Below are 17,241 nucleotides of genomic sequence, written 5' to 3'. Positions count from 1 at the left end.
CTGTATTCCATAGAGGCTTCCTGTCTCGGTAGAAGTGAGATCACCACCTTGTGGATATCAGAAGAGACTGCCAAGATCAAGAATCCTGTTTTCCTGAAATCACTTAATACCGGGAGTCCTGTTCATTAAGGAAATGGTGGACCAGCTATAACAGAGGTTTACTGCAAGAATTAGAGAGCCGAAAAAAGAACATGCAAAATATCTTGTGGCTGGAGGTTGTGATGGTGATGTGGTTTTGGTAATGTGGTTGGAAACGCATGAACTATTATGAACTTTACCAGACCTTGTGCAATTTTTTAAGTGCAATTTTTTAAGTGCAATTTTTTATCACATATAAGGACAGTGTTTTACATATGTAATTTTATATATTTTATATTATTAGTCCATGAATTGTTTAGTTGAGCGCTGCTAGTGTGTATAGGCTTTCCAGCCAAGAGTCTTATTCACACCTTTTTTGAGATAATTCAACACTGCCACAAATTTGTGGCAAGTTATCCTTGCTATCTGGGCTAAGGATACTGGAATGCATGAAGAAGGGAGGTTGTTGGAAATGTGCTGGAAAGGTGAGCTAACCCTTTGTATCAAAACATTGACATTATGAGGCAGAGGTACTGTGCATCCCGGACGTATTTACAGAGTAGAGAGTAGGATAGAGCCAGAAGATGACCGTAGTATTTGAGAAGGAACAGGGTCCAGGGGGCAGGAAGTTAGGTGGGCGTCAGAAAAATGTTTAGTGACTTCCTCTACAGTAGTTGGGTTAAACAAGGGAAGTATTAATTGTGCAGGATTATAGTTGAGCGAACACCTGGATGTCCGGGTTCGGCAGGTCCGGCCAAACTTGAAAAAAAATTCCGGGTTCGTGACCCGGACTTAACCTGAACTTGACCACGATCCCGAACTCCATTGAAGTCAATGGTGACCCGAACTTTTGAGCACTAAAATGGCTCTAAAAAAAACATGGAAAGGGCTAGAGGGCTGCAAATGGCAGCACAATCTTGTTAATGCATGGCAAGTGCTCTGCAAACAAATGTGGATAGGGAAATAACTTAAAATAACATAAAAAACATAAAAAAAAAAATAATCATCTTGATCTAGGAGGACGTGGCCCATATGGAGTAGGGGGTTGAGGTGGCGGTGGATGTGGCAGTGTAGGTGGAAGCGGCGGTGGAGGAGGATGAGGTAGACAACACTGTTTTTTGTTTTTAATTTTATTTCTTTTTAAATTAGGGTACACCCCAAAAGAGTGAGAAAGAACAAAAATACAACAATGGCTGGGTAAGGCCAGTATACATGTCTATTCTGCACAAGGTACGAACAAGTCCTGTGGGATCCATGCCTAGTTAATTTTAATGAACGTGAGCTTGTCCACATTGGCTCTGGACAGGCGGCTGCGCTTGTCTGTGATAACGCCCCCAGCCGTGCTAAATACACGTTCAGGTAATACACTGGCTGCACGGCAGCGAAACATGTCGTTGTGGCGATCGGGAGGCTCTTCAGAAGCAAACTCAACCAGTCCCCCGTCCGTGCTGACATCCTAGTATTCCTCTAGCCGGCTGGCTGTGGATCTTCGGTCCCGTGCAGTGACGTCATCAAAGCGCGACTCCCGAGGCTCTTGTCGGGTGCCGAGGGAGTGTGACACAGAAGCTCCGGTCTGAGGAAGCGGCCGCACATCAGACCAACCGAGCTCTCCTGCCTGCGACCCCATCTGACAACCGGCTCTTAACATTAGCCACCGGTCTCCTACAGGATTCCATTACCATCGGTGTGAATGTCCAGAGGTTACAAGGGGCGGTAGGACTGATCTTGTTTCATTCACATTATGCTTTACCCTTGGATCATCATAATAAAGTGTTCATGAGACTATCCATCTAAGTCCATACTGGGGTTTATTACTATATGCACACTGAGCGCCATCTCCTATATTCAATTTCCAGCACCTCCAAGGCGTAAAGGGCACGCTCAGGCCATGTGCCCAATTTGGAGACCCAGAAGTTGAAGGGGGCAGAGCCGTCATTTAGTACATGTATAGTACGTAAGGAACGGTAAGGAACTGTATATGGTATATGGTATATGGTAAGGAACGGTGATGGCGGCGGGGGGGCTTTTTTCCCCCTTCTGGGTTGAGTCTGGCCTTGGAAAAGGTATGTGTCCCTGGTTGTGGGCCGGGCTCTCCCAAAGCTGTCTAAGTTCAGAGGCCTTCTGGTAGGGACGGGGCTGCACTGGTCTTGCCAGGGACCGGGATTCTGAAAAGCCTGTGGTGTATGTGCCCCTGGAGTGGCAGTCCAGGGGTGCCATAATTCACGGTGGATGGCAACACTATGAGTATGGCACCAAGGACACTGCACTTCCTACACACGTTTTGCACACCTGCCTCTAGGGCCGGGCCTTTTGGTCAGGAGTCAGGACCAGAGGAATCTTTTATTCCTGGCCGAAGGGCCTGGCATAGTATTGCAATGTGGCACTAACCTTGCACTTCTCCACTATCCTTTTCCCCACTTTTATGTGTTGTGTGTCTCACATTTTGTGTTTTTTATTGTGGCGGTACACTTTATTTTGCACAGCATGATTAGTAGGGTGTAGGTCCTTGGGCCTGTCCCTGAAAGTCTTGGGAGGGGGTGGATATGGCCTTCTGGCTTGGTTCGCCCTCTCTCATGGGGTCTCTCTTCGGGAGAGCCCCACCTAGTACTTGGGGTGGTCTGTTTCAGCAGACCTCCTAAAGAACGGGGCTGCCTGGTTTTGGCCAGGTTAGCCAGTGTAAGTACCCCAGTCCCTGTCAGGAGCATTGCGCCCCGGGGGATCAGGGTCAGGGACCATGTGTACACCCTGTGCACTTTTTTGGTGTGCACTTTTTTATGCACCCACCGGGTGATAGTCTGAGTGTGTTCACACACCACGGGCTTAAAAAAAAAAACAGCTGGTGGTCCTGGCTGTCGTGGCGTGCCGACAAAGCTTTGCCACATTTCATACATGCTAACTCTGCCTTCTGAGGTGCTGGCGGTGCCCTGGCTGCGTTGGCGACCTCCTCCTCCTCTGCCTTCGCCTTGTGCTTCCACTGTGCCCCCGCTGTCAGGTGGAAATGCCACCAGCATTGCTCCTCGACCTTTTGACTAAGATCAAGTGTAGTATCTGTTGTTATCAGTTATCTGGGTGCCACCATGCTGTGAACATGGTTCCTCCTCCTCCATCTCCTCCTCCTCATCCTCCACCTCGTCATCCTCTAGAACTGTGCCCTTGCTGGACAATTGTGTACCTGGCATTTGTGGGTGCAGGAACCCACCCTCGGAGCCACTTGTGAATTACTGCCCTGAAAGCCTTGGAAATGATCACTTCTCCGGATGCGGAGGCGGTAGTGGATGAGGAAGCAGAGTAGGAGGAGTTAGCAACAGGAGCCAAACTGAAGCGCCCTGCAATCCTGGGTGGTGGAAGGAGCAGCACCAAACAAATTTAAAGGGTGTATCTCACAGTAACATAATCAGCAAATGCTGCAAAATTATAAATTTTCCCCTAAATGGGTGTTTATTGAATAGCAGAATAGAACAACAGTATCCAAAGGGTGTATCTCACACGCACAGATACAGACTAGGCCACAATTTCATATTTTTTCCCTAAATGGGTGTTTATTGAATAGCAGAATAGAACAATAGTATCCAAAGGGTGTATCTCATACGTACAGATACAGACTATGCCGCAATTGAATATTTTTTCCCTAAATGGGTGTTTATTGAATAGCGGCATAGAACAACAGTATACAAAGGGTGTATCTCACAGTAACATTTGCAGACTAGGCCGCAATTTAATTTTTTTCCCCTAAATGGGTGTTTATTGAATAGCGGAATAGAACAACAGTATCCAAAGGGTGTATCTCACACGTACAGATACAGACTAAGCCGCAATTTAATATCTTTCTTTCCCCTAATTGGGTGTTTATTGAATAGCGGAATAGAACAACAGTATCTAACGGGTGTATCTCACAGTAAAATATGCAGACTAGGCCACAATTAAATTTTTTTTCCCTAAATGGGTGTTTATTGAATAGCGGAATAGAACAACAGTATCCAAAGGGTGTATCCCACAGTAACGTATGAATGAATATTTTTTATTTTTCCCTTTAATTGGTGATTTTTGAAGAGCAGATTAGAACACAGCAGTGTATAAAGGAAAAAATGAAAAAAAAAAAATGTTTCCCTTTAAATTGGTGATTTTTGAATAGCAGGTTAGAACAGCACTGTGTGTAAAGGCTGTACGTCCCAGTAAAGTATGAATAAAAAACTGAAAAATAATTATTTTTTCCTTAAATTGGTGATTTTTGAATAGCAGATTAGAACAGCAGTGTCTAAACGCTGTATGTCACAGTAAAATATGAAGTAAAAAAATGTTTTTTTTTTTAAAATCCAGATTAAGCAGACACATATGCACTGAGCTTGAATTAAATGGCCGCTACACGCCTCACGCCGCCCACCTAACAGGTTGGATACTGTTGTTGTTCTATTACGCTATTCAATAAAAACCCATTAAGGGAAAAAAAATTTAATTGTGGCCTAGTCTGCATATTTTACTGTGAGATACACCCGTTGGATACTGTTGTTCTATTCCGCTATTCAATAAACACCCATTTCCCTAAAAACTGAAAAATAATAATTTTTCCCTTAAATTGCTGCTTTTTGAATAGCAGATTAGAACAGCTGTGTTTAAACGCTGTGTGTCACAGTAAAGTATGAATGAAAAACTGAAAAATAATTTTCCCCTTAAATTGGTGCTTTTTGAATAGCAGATTAGAACAGCAGTGTCTAAACGCTGTATGTCACAGTAAAGTATGAATGAAAAACTGAAAAATAATTTTCCCCTTAAATTGGTGCTTTCTGAATAGCAGATTAGAACAGCAGTGTCTAAACGCTGTATGTCACAGTAAAGTATGAATGAAAAACTGAAAAATAATTTTCCCCTTAATTTGGTGCTTTTTGAATAGCAGATTAGAATAGCAGTGTCTAAACGCTGTATGTCACAGTAAAGTATGAATGAAAAACGGAAAAATAATTTCCCCCTTAAATTGGTGCTTTTTGAATAGCAGATTAGAACAGCAGTGTCTAAACGCTGTATGTCACAGTAAAATATGAAGGAAAAAACATTTTTTTTTTTTAAATCCAGATTAAGCAGACACATATGCACTAAGCTTGCATTAAATGGCCACTGCACGCCGCACGCTGCCCACCTAACAGACTGATAAAAGTTTTTTTTTTCTCCCTCCTCCTCACTGGGCTCAGGTCAGGGCAAAAAGATCGTGCACTGCACCCCCACACTACAAAATCGATGTAGATCACTGTCTGATTAAAGAAGATTCTTCTGTCCTGTGTCCTATTCTTTCCCTGAAAGCAATCTCCAGCCTGCCCCTACAATAATCTCCTATCTCTCCCTCAGCAGCAGCAGGAACCTGTCCCTAGTATATTTAGAGCAGAGTGACGCGCGGCGCTATGTGACTCCAGCTTATGTAGTGGCTGGGTCACATGCTGCACTAGCCAATCACAGCCATGCCATTAGTAGACATGGCTGTGATGGCTTTTAAGGGCACACTAGTTAAACGCTTGTTGATTGGCTGCCCTGCAGCTGTTGAAATTGCGCCATTAAAACTGCGCCAAAACATTAAATAAATTACCGAACAACGGACTGTATCCCGAATATACAGTAAAATGTTCGGGTCCGTGTCCGGGTACAGAACACCCAAAAGTCCGGTACGATCCCGAACAATACAGTCCGTGTTCGCTCAACCCTATGCAGGAGGACAAGGAGTGTAAGATGGGGGAGATATCTGTAGAGTAACGATCTCATCACGAATTGTACCAATTTTATTTTTAAAGTGATTGGCAATCTCTTGGACAGTAAGTAAGTTAGTGGGTGGAGGTAATGGAGGACGAAGTAGACCGTTGAAGGTAGAAAAGAGTTGATGGTGATTGTGTGAGAGGGTAACATAGTAACATAGTAACATAGTTAGTGAGGTTGGAAAAAGACATCAGTCCATCCAGTTCAACCTATGATGTGTGTGTGTGTTTGCTGTTAACCGTACATTGTATACCCCTGTATGTTGTGGTCTTTAAGGTGCCCATCTAATAGTTTTTTGAAACTATCGATGCTCCCTGCTGATACGACTGTTTGCGGAAGAGAATTTCACATCCTTACTGCTCTGACAATAAAGAACTCCCTACGTACTTAGGGTGTTAATGAGAGTGATAAAATAGGTCTGTTTGGCAGTGTGGAGACAGGAATTGTATTTTTGGAGGGCATATTTATATTGGCTGAAATCTTGCTGTGACTTAGTCTTATTCCACAGATGCTCAAGAGCACAGCTACGTTTTTTGAGGCTTCTGGTATTGTCTGTCTGCCAGGGTTGTAGCGGTCGGGGCCTGATTCTGTGTGTAGTGAGGGGGGCCAAGGTATCCAGGGTGGATGACAATGAATTGTTGTAGACAGAAGTGGCCAGGTTGGGGCAGGACAGGGATGAGATTGTGTTGTAGAGACAATCTGTAGCAGAAAAAAGAAGCGAAGGTTTGAGATGGCGAAGGTTTCTACGGGTAATTGTTCGGTAGTTGGAAGGCAAGGAGGAGGGCAAGGAAAGATTGAAACTAATGAGGTGGTGATCAGAGAGAGGGAATGGAATGTTGGAGAGGTTGCGAGGAGTGCATAGGTAGGAGAACATGAGGTCAAGGCAGTTGCCATTAGAGTGAGTAGAAGCGTGTGTCCATTGTTTTAGGTCAAAAGAGGAGGTTAGGCTCAAATGAATACCACAGGTGGACTCCAAGTTGTAGGAACATCTCAAGGATTATCAGTGGAAAAAGGATGCACCTGAGCTCATTTTTGAGTGTCACGGCAAAGGCTGTGATACTTAAGTACATGTGATTTTTTTTCCTTTTTTAATTTTATTAAATTTGCAAAGATTTCAAAAAAACTTCTTTCATGTTGTCATTACGGGGTATTGTTTGTAACATTTTGGGGAAATAATGAATGTATTCCATTTTGGAATAAGGCTGTAACATCACAAAATGTGGAAAAAGTTAGGTGCTGTGAATACTTTCTGAATGCACTGTAGAACAAGTTTCCTTTGGTGCCCAACAAGAGTCTATAGACAGCATTGTGAGAGAGATTTGCTAAAACCGAAGCATTCGGAATCTAGTGCAACTGTGCATGGTATCCTATCAGCTTCATATGGTACTTAAAACCTGAAAGCTGATTGGTTTCTATGCAGAGTTGCACCATATTTTTCATGCTCCAGTTTTAGTAAATCAGCCCCAGTTTCTTTATCATATTGTGCCTGTTGGTTGAACATATTTGCCTTGCGAGGTTTTGACTGATGGTGTAATGTGTTTACTCTTCATGTCTATATACAGAAAGGCAACGGGTCAGTGGCAGCGGATGAGCCAAAGCCACCTGAAGACAACAACAGATTAAAGGTAGGTGATCCAAGGAGCTTAATACATGCTGCTCAAATGTGTAAATCCAATTAACTATGTTACTAAGATGTGCTTATGCAGTTGACACATTATCATAAAACAGGAGCCTTCACTATGCCTTACATCTATCTAGAGAGATATTTCCCATTGATTTTATTCACATTTGCAAACATAATATTAGTGGGAACACCCCAAGGAGCAGTGTTCCGTTTACAGCAACATCATTATGGCAATAAAGGCAATAATATTAGACGCCAAGGCTGATTTAGTCTCTAAAGCTTTGCTATGGCAGTGCTTAGTACTAGCTTAGTAAAAACACTCACCGCCGTACAAGTAATGACATGCTATGAAAATGTCCTGTGCAACTTATTGCTCTATTATAGCTGTCACTTATTGTTTTATTGAAAAAAAAAAAGGGGGGGGGGGAATCTGCGCTTAGGATATTAAAGGCTGCAGCCTACCTCTTAAATATAACCCTATACTGGGTATATGTAGTTATGACAGAAAGGGAGAGCGCCAATACCTTCTCACTTATTGTTTTATAAAGATTTTTTTAAATGTAATTTTTTTTATAACTGTTACATTTTTAAAAGATTTTTATCAATTTTTAACCACTTATGGACCGGAAGGTGTTACCCTCTTTACCACTTGCCGACTGCCGCACGACTATTTATGTCGGCAGTCAGCCCCTCACAGGCAGAGCGACGTAGGGCTATGTCAATAGCCTGTAAGGGTGTGGGGAGCGAGTGCGCGCCGCCGGAGGCGCGCTCCCGCTCGGTCACGGACCCCTCCGCGCGTGTCCCACGGCGGACCCGATGTCCGCCGGACACTCGCGATCGTCCGTGACAGCGGGAGAAAGGCAGGCGGCTAATGTAAACAAAGCTGCCTGTCAGTTCTCCCTGTGTAAGAATGATGATCAAACGGTTCTACTATGTAGGACCGTTGATCACTGTTCTTACACATCAAGCCACAGCCAATCACAGTTAGAAGCACGCCCCTAGGACACACTTAACCCCTCCCTCTCCAATACAGTTAACTCCTTCACTGCCAGTGTCATTTTTACAGTAACAGTGCATATATATAGCACTGATTACTGTAGTAATGTCACTGGTAACCCCAAAAGTGTCAAAAATGTCAGTCAAGGGTCCGATCTGTCCGCCACAATGTCACAGTCCCTCAAAAAAAAAAATCGCAGATCACCGCCATTACTCGTTAAAAAAAAAAAAAAAAAAATGACAAAAATCTTTCCCTTTGTTAGTAAACGCAATAACTTTTGCGCAAACCAATCAAAATACGCTTTTTGCGATTTTTTTTACCAAACATATGTAGCAGAAAACAAATTGGCCTAAAATGTTAAAAAATTTAGATTTTTACATTTTTTGGGGGGAATTTCATATAAAAAAAAAGTGAAAAACATTGTTATTTTTGCAAAATTGACGCTCTTTTTTTTTGTTTTTAACGCATGATCAAAAAATCGCACAGGTGATCAAATACCACCAAAAGAAAGCTCTGTTTGTGGGAAAAAAAGGACATCTAATTCGTTTTGGTACAGCGTCCCACGACTGCGCAATTGTCCATTAAAGTCACGCAGTGCCGAATCGCAAAATAGGCCCTGGTCAGGAAGGGGGTAAAATCTTCCGGGGCTTAAGTGGTTAAGTGGGGCAAACCCTTAAGACCACAGCGCTGCTCCTAGTTACAAACATAAATTCCTGTGCTTTTCTAAATACATTAAAAAAATAGCAAAATTAATAGATACAGATATATAAAGTGCTCTCGTGGATAAATTCCTGTGCTCCAATAAGCAAACCTCCTGAATCAAATACATAAAAAAGCAAATCTTATATCCAAATATAAAGCTTTGATACTTAGGGGAATAGGGTTTGCCCGGCTAAATATGATAAGGTGTGGGCAAGATTTCTTGCTGATCTCGAAACGTAACTTTCAGATAACGAAGGGTGTAGGGACGCCTAGCTAGAATTAGGTTAGCTTTGGGCTAAGTACAGGAAACTGGCCAATCTTTATCCTTCTCATGTCAAGTATTGATACTGGATAGCAAAGGTTACTCAGTCACACCACTTTCCACTTGGTGTTGCCAATGCCTTCTTTAATATTTAAATAATAAAGACCAATTCCATTTATCAACTATTTGCGGGCAGTGTGGGCTCAAGGGGGAGCTGCTTTGGGCCCCACAACAATGACTGCCCCTTTTGCCCTGTTTTAAAGACAGCCCTGGGTGTTGCTCTCCCTACTGCATTCATTTTATGTGTCTTCATAGTCTGGCCCCTGCTTGGGCAACACGCAAATATTCCTGGTTTTGTTCAGTAAGTTGTTTTGTTGTACTTGTTTTGTACATGGAAAATTTAATAAAAAGATTTAAAATATATATATTTATATAAAGTAGTGTTTCCCAACATTTTTTTGATCAAGGCACCCTTTAAAATTATGCACAATCTTTGGGCACCCCATTCTTAAATGTAAAAAACTAAACAAATAGTTTTACATAATGAAGGAACAGTGTTAATTTAGTCGACTAAAATGTTTTCGTCGACTAAATTAACACAATTTTAGTCGACTAAAATGAAAACAATTCAGATGACTAAAATACGACTAAAAATAAAATGTAATTTTAGTCATAAGACTAAAATACGGCTAAAACTAAATGACATTTTAGTCATAAGACTATAACTAAAACTAAATTAAAAAATTTACATCATAATTGATACCAATCTGCTGCCCATTTCTAAATCGGCAACACAATTCTATCCAGAGTCTGTAATAATAGCAGATTAAAGTTTAAACATATATTACACCACCGCATAAGCATAGGTAAGGGACATCTACTGAGCTGCTGAAAGAGAAAAAATTAGGAAAAAGGCTTTTCTGATATTTTTTCTTAATATTTAATGTTGGTAATATTTTCAGGTAATCTGTGCAATGACATTACAGCCAATAGAGATTACAGTTTTATGGTTTTTTTTTTTTCCAATAAAAGTTTTATTTTATTCAATTTTTTGTTTTTTTTTGGGGGGGTTTTTTATTATTTAAAGTTGCACTTCTGTTTGTCAAAAAGCAATATTTTTGTTTGTTTATGAAACTTGGTTTTATTTATAAAGACGTTATAAGGCCTCTTGCACACTGCAGCTTAAAAAAGCTCAGTACAGCTTTTTTTTTTTTTTTTTCTGAGCTAAAATACAGCCCATTTATTGTAATGTGCCTATGCACACAGGCACGTAAATGAGCGCCGTGCATTCTTCAGTAAAAACATAAAAGAAAAATCTGCCTAATGCGAGCAAATGCGCACAAATACGCCCGATTGCCAACAAATGAATGCATACAAACATACTGTTGATCTGAAAAATGCTAATTTGCGCATTTTACAAGAACGCGAGAATACATTTGCGCAAAAAGACACAAATTTGCGCGAACGCATATGCGCAAAAATGCATGCGAATGCGTGAATTTCAATAAGACAAATACACCTGAAATTTATGGCTAAAAAAGGAGATGCTCAAACAGGAGTATCGTGTGTAAGAGGCCTTTATCACGATGGCTAAATCTGTGTCTGTAGTTATTACCAGAAATAATAACATATTATTCGATTTTTACTCCAGGAGTATATAATTTGTTTGGAAATTCTAGATAAATGTTTAAATAATGCATGACAATTTACCTAAACCCATTCGATTTGTAGTTGACTAAAATGTATGAGATTTTAGTCGACTAAAATATGACTAAAACTAAAACAATACAGATCACTAAAATACGACTAAAACTAAAATGGCATTTAGTCAAAGGACTAAAATACAACTAAAACTAAAATGGCATTTTAGTCAAAGGACTATAACTAAAACAAAATCGAAAATTGCTGCCAAAATTAACACCTTGAAGGAACATTCACACATGTAGGACTAAAATATGACTAAAACTAAAACAATACAGATCACTAAAATACGACTAAAACTAAAATGGCATTTAGTCAAAGGACTAAAATACAACTAAAACTAAAATGGCATTTTAGTCAAAGGACTATAACTAAAACAAAATCGAAAATTGCTGCCAAAATTAACACCTTGAAGGAACATTCACACATGTAGGACTAAAATATGACTAAAACTAAAACAATACAGATCACTAAAATACGACTAAAACTAAAATGGCATTTTAGTCAAAGGACTAAAATACAACTAAAACTAAAATGGCATTTTAGTCAAAGGACTATAACTAAAACAGAATCGAAAATTGCTGCCAAAATTAACACCTTGAAGGAACATTCACACATGTAGGACTAAAATATGACTAAAACTAAAACAATACAGATCACTAAAATACGACTAAAACTAAAATGGCATTTTAGTCAAAGGACTAAAATACAACTAAAACTAAAATGGCATTTTAGTCAAAGGACTATAACTAAAACAAAATCGAAAATTGCTGCCAAAATTAACACCTTGAAGGAACATTCACACATGTAGGGCACCCAACGTTAGAGATGATTTTTTTCTTTCGAAGCAAATACACCTCTTGCACACTGGTACTGACTAGTGTTCCAATGTTTCTCTTCTCCCTCAATTTCTCTCCATCAGTAAGCTAATGTGAACCCAATGTTGACAGAGAGGGAAGTGCAGTGCAGGCGCCCAACGTTTTCCTTATCAACCAATTAGGTAATTGGTTGTTAGGACACCAGCGGCTAGAAGGTTGTATGGGTGCATAAGGAAAATATGTTGCTTTATGTAACTAAAAGGTACCCACTGGCTTGTGTACAATTTATGAGGAATTGTAGACATTTTGCCAAGGCATTTCTGAAGGAACCGGAAGGCACCCTGGTTGAAAAAGGCTGATATAAAGCTATGAACAAGTGAATAAGTGAAAATTACAGCGCATCCGGAAAGTATTCACAGCGCTTTACTTTTTCCACATTTTATTATGTTACGGCCTTTTACCAAAATGGATTAAATTGATTATTTTCATCACATTTCTACAAACAATACCCCGTAATGGCAACCTAAAAAAAAGTTTATTTAAAATCTTTGCAAAATTTTTAAAAATAAAAAACGAAACAAATCACGTGTACATACCGTAAGTGTCACAGCCTTTGCTCAATACTTTGGTGAAGCTCCTTTGGCACCAATTACAGCCTCAAATCTTTTTGAGTATGATGCTACAAGCTTGGCACACCTATTTTTGGGCAGTTTCTCCCATTCTTCTTTGCAGGACCTCTCAAGCTCCATCAGGTTGGATGGGGAGCATCCATGCTCAGCTATTTTCAGATCTCTCCAGAGATGTTCAATCGGATTCAAGTCTGAGCTCTGGCTGGGCCACTCAAGGACATTCACAGAGTTATCCCATAGCCACTACTTTGTAATCTTGGCTGTGTGCTTGGGGTGGTTGTCCTGTTGGAGGATGAACCTTCACCCCAGTCTAAGATCCAGAGTGCTACTGAATAAGTTTTCATCAAGGATGTCTCTGTACACTGCTGCATTCAACTTTCCCTCGATCCTGACTAGTCTCCCAGTTCCTGCCGCTGAAAAACATCCCTACAGCATGATGCTGCCACCACCATGCTTCACTATAGGGATGGTATTGGCCAGGTGATGTGCGGTGCCTGGTTTCCTCCAGACATGATGCTTGCCATTCACGCCAAAAAGTTCAATCTTTGTTTCATCAGACCAGAGAATTTTCTTTCTCATGGTCAGAGAGTCATTCAGGTGCCTTTTGGCAAACTCCAGACAGGCTCTTATGTGCCTTTTACTGAGGAGTGGCTTCCATCTGGCCACTCTACCATACAGACCTGATTGGTGGAGTGCTGCAGAGATGGTTGTTCTTCTGGAAGGTTCTCCTCTCTCCACAGAGAAATGCCGGAGCTCTCTCAGAGTGACCATCGGGTTCTTGGTCACCTCCTTGACTAAGGCCCTTCTCCCCCGATCCCTCAGTTTGGCCGGGCGGTCCACTCTAGGAAGAGTCCTGGTAGTTCCAAATTTTTTCCATTTACGGATGATGGAGGCCACTGTGCTCATTGGGACCTTCAATTCTGCAGACATTTTTCTGTACCCTTCCCCAGATCTGTGCCTCCATGCAATCCTGTCTCTGAGGTCTACAGACAATTCCTTGGACTTTATGGCTTGGTTTGTGCTCTGACATTCACTGTTAACTGTGGTACCCTATATAGACAAGTGTGTGTCTATCCAAACAATGTCCAACCAACTGAATTTAACCACAGGTGGACTCCAATCAAGTTGTAGAAAAATCTCAAGGATGATCAGTGGAAACAGGATTCACACTCAATTTTGAGTGTCATGTCAAAGGCTGTGATACTTATGTACATGGGATTTTTATTTTTTTTTATTTTTAATAAATTTGCAAAAAATTACAAACAAACATTTTTCATGTTGTCATTATGGGGGTATTGTTTGTAGAATTTTGAGGGAAAAAAATTAATTTAATCAATTTTGGAATATGGCTGGAAAAAGTGAAGCGCTGTGAATACTTTACGGATGCACTGTAAATTAATTAATTTGTGTAGTATGTCATTGATGTATTTATTAGCGCACATGAATTTATGTTGGTAACTAGGAGCAGCGCTGTGGTCTTAAAGTTGATAAAAAAAACAATATAAAGCAAATAAAAAAACAAAAGTTGCAATCGTGAAAATAAAACAACTCCCAATAAATTGTTAAATAGTGTCCTAAATTAATTAATTTGTATAGTATGTCATTAATGTATTTATTAGAGCACATGAATTTATGTTGGTAACTAAGGAGCAATGCTGTGGTCTTAAAGTTGATAAAAAAACAATATAAAGCAAATAAAAAAACAAAAGTTGCAATCGTGAAAATAAAACAACTCCCAATAAATTTTTAAATAGTGTCCTAAATTAATCATTTGTATAGTATGTCATTAATGTATTTATTAGAGCACATGAATTTTTGTTGGTAACTAGGAGCAGTGCTGTGAGTTGATAAAAAAAAAACAATATGAAGCAAATAAAAAAACAAAAGTTGCAATCGTGAAAATAAAACAACTCCCAATAAATTGTTAAATAGTATCCTAAATTTATTAATTTGTATAGTATGTCATTGATGTATTTATTAGAGCATGTGGATTTATGTTGGTAACTATGAGCAGAGCTGTGGTCTTAAAGTTGATAAAAAAAAAAACAATATAAAGCAAATAAAAAACAAAAGTTGTCATCGTGAAAATAAAACAACTCCCAATAAATTGTTAAATAGTGTCCTAAATTAGTTCATTTGTATAGTATGTAATTGATGTATTTATTAGAGCACATGGATTTATGTTGGTAATTAGGAGCAGCACTGTGGTCTTAAAGTTGATAAAAAAAACAATATAAAGCAAATAAAAAAAAAAAAAGTTGCAATCGTGTAAATAAAACAACTCCCAATAAATTGTTAAATAGTGTCCTAAATTAATTAATTTGTATAGTATGTCATTGATGTATTTATTAGAGCACATGGATTTATGTTGGTAACTAGGAGCAGCGCTGTGGTCTTAAAGTTGATAAAAAAAACAATGTAAAGCAAATAAAAAAACAAAAGTTGCAATCGTGAAAATAAAACAACTCCCAATAAATTGTTAAATAGTGTCCTAAATTAATTCATTTGTATAGTATGTAATTGATGTATTTATTAGAGCACATGGATTTATGTTGGTAATTAGGAGCAGCGCTGTGGTCTTAAAGTTGATAAAAAAAAACAATATAAAGCAAATAAAAAAAACAAAAGTTGCAATCCTGAAAATAAAACAACTCCCAAAAAATTGTTAAAAAGTGTTCTAAATTAATTAATTTGTATACTATGTCATTGATGTATTTATTAGAGCACATGAATTTTTGTTGGTAACTAAGGAGCAGCGCTGTGGTCTTAAAGTTCATAAAAAAAACAAAACAATATAAAGCAAATAAAAAAAACAAAAGTTGCAATCGTGAAAATAAAACAACTCCCAATATATTGTTAAATAGTGTCCTAAATTAATTAATTTGTATAGTATGTCATTGATGTATTTATTAGAGCACATGGATTTATGTTGGTAACTAGGAGCCGCGCTGTGGTCTTAAAGTTGATAAAAAAAAACAATGTAAAGCAAATAAAAAAACAAAAGTTGCAATCGTGAAAATAAAACAACTCCCAATAAATTGTTAAATAGTGTCCTAAATTAATTCATTTGTATAGTATGTAATTGATGTATTTATTAGAGCACATGGATTTATGTTGGTAATTAGGAGCAGCGCTGTGGTCTTAAAGTTGATAAAAAAAACAATATAAAGCAAATAAAAAAAACAAAAGTTGCAATCGTGAAAATAAAACAACTCCCAATAAATTGTTAAAAAGTGTTCTAAATTAATTTATTTGTATAATATGTCATTGATGTATTTATTAGAGCACATGGATTTATGTTGGTAACTAGGAGCAGCGCTGTGGTCTTAAAGTTGATAAAAAAAACAATGTAAAGCAAATAAATCATCCATCCAGCTCCTTTAGTACTCTAGGTGCCGATGATACCGGTATCCACCACAGAAAAATATCCCAATAGGGACTCAAGGCTGTCTGGAAGAAAAGTGCTCATAAGATGGCCGCCAACTCCGAAACCGGAGTTTATTTTCTCTATTGCAACTTTTGTTTTTTTATTTCCTAATATTGTTTTATATGTTGACATAGTGGAAAAGTATTCAATGAGTATTATTTACTTTATAGGCGCTGCACAAATATTGTCGTGACTTTTTTTGATTTTTGTACATAGACCTACTGCTAGCTGCCTTGAGTACTTTAGCGCAGACTTTTCTACTATTTGAATAAAATTATTCCAGTTGTTTTTCTAATTTCATATCAAAGTCGTTAAAAAAAAAAAAAAAAACTAGAACACTAATCAAATTCAAGCAACATAACATGGACCCTATAAAAATATTGGTTATATAGAGATGCATCCCATTCCAAACAACATCCAAAAATTTGGAGATTAACTGAAATACAAAATAAAAAAATGTAAAATAAAAAAAAATAATGAATGAAAAAAAAAGCCACACAGTAAAATCATTCCAATTGTTTTTCTAATTTCATATCAAAATGAATAAAAACAAAGTATAATAAGAAGAATGGAATGCCAATCAAATGCAAGCAACTTCAAAACAAGGAAACTGTAATAAATCTGTAATTTGAAGATGCCTAACCCTTGCCCACAATTTTGAGATAGCATTTAATACAAAATAATTATGAAAAAAAAAAACACTAGATGAAAAAAACATGCTATACATGATGTTTACTAGTAAAATAATTATAAGTGTTTTTCATAACAAAATCATAAAAAAAATCAGGAAGATTGAAATATCATCAAAAATAAGAAAAGTATAGAAAAGGTTATATGAAAGAGCTTATCTTAACATTTTGAGATAAAATAACAACGAAAATAAAAAAAAACACTGTATTAAAAAAAAAAAAAAAAAACCGCTACACAGGATGTTCACTATTTATTAGACTGCCTTCTGTTGAACAGACAGGGGTACACACATACGGAAATTAGGCCGGCTCCGCAGAAAGCAGCCATATTTTTGTACATGTGTACCCAGCTTAAGATGCAAATGTGTAATGTGTTACTTGTGGAAAGACTAAGACTAAATAAAAGGAAAAATATATATTAAAAAAGAAACACAAAATGACAATGAAGATTTAAAAAAAATACTACACAGGATATTCACCAATAGCATTTTTCTGATTGTTTTTCTAATTTCATTACACAATTAATAAAAACAAATGCAATGCCAAAGTCAAGCAACAATAAAAACAAGGACACTGTG

General features: G+C 38.3%; 1 protein-coding gene across 2 annotated transcripts in view; it reads left to right on the top strand.

The window, feature by feature from the left end:
• The window catches only part of SLC24A1 (solute carrier family 24 member 1), a 156,954-nt gene that overhangs the window by 35,913 nt on the left and 103,800 nt on the right, over positions 1-17,241 (top strand). For both annotated transcript variants that reach the window (XM_082255257.1, XM_082255256.1), the window contains exon 3: positions 7,377-7,439. In XM_082255257.1, coding sequence (XP_082111383.1) covers positions 7,377-7,439 — 63 coding nt within the window. The remainder of the gene's footprint in view (positions 1-7,376; positions 7,440-17,241) is intronic.

The sequence above is a fragment of the Pelophylax lessonae genome (assembly GCF_965119305.1).
Source record: "Pelophylax lessonae genome assembly, chromosome: 4".
Classification (NCBI taxonomy): domain Eukaryota; kingdom Metazoa; phylum Chordata; class Amphibia; order Anura; family Ranidae; genus Pelophylax; species Pelophylax lessonae.
The sequence above is the reverse complement of the archived record's forward strand: the minus strand, read 5'-3'. Positions and strand labels throughout refer to the sequence as shown.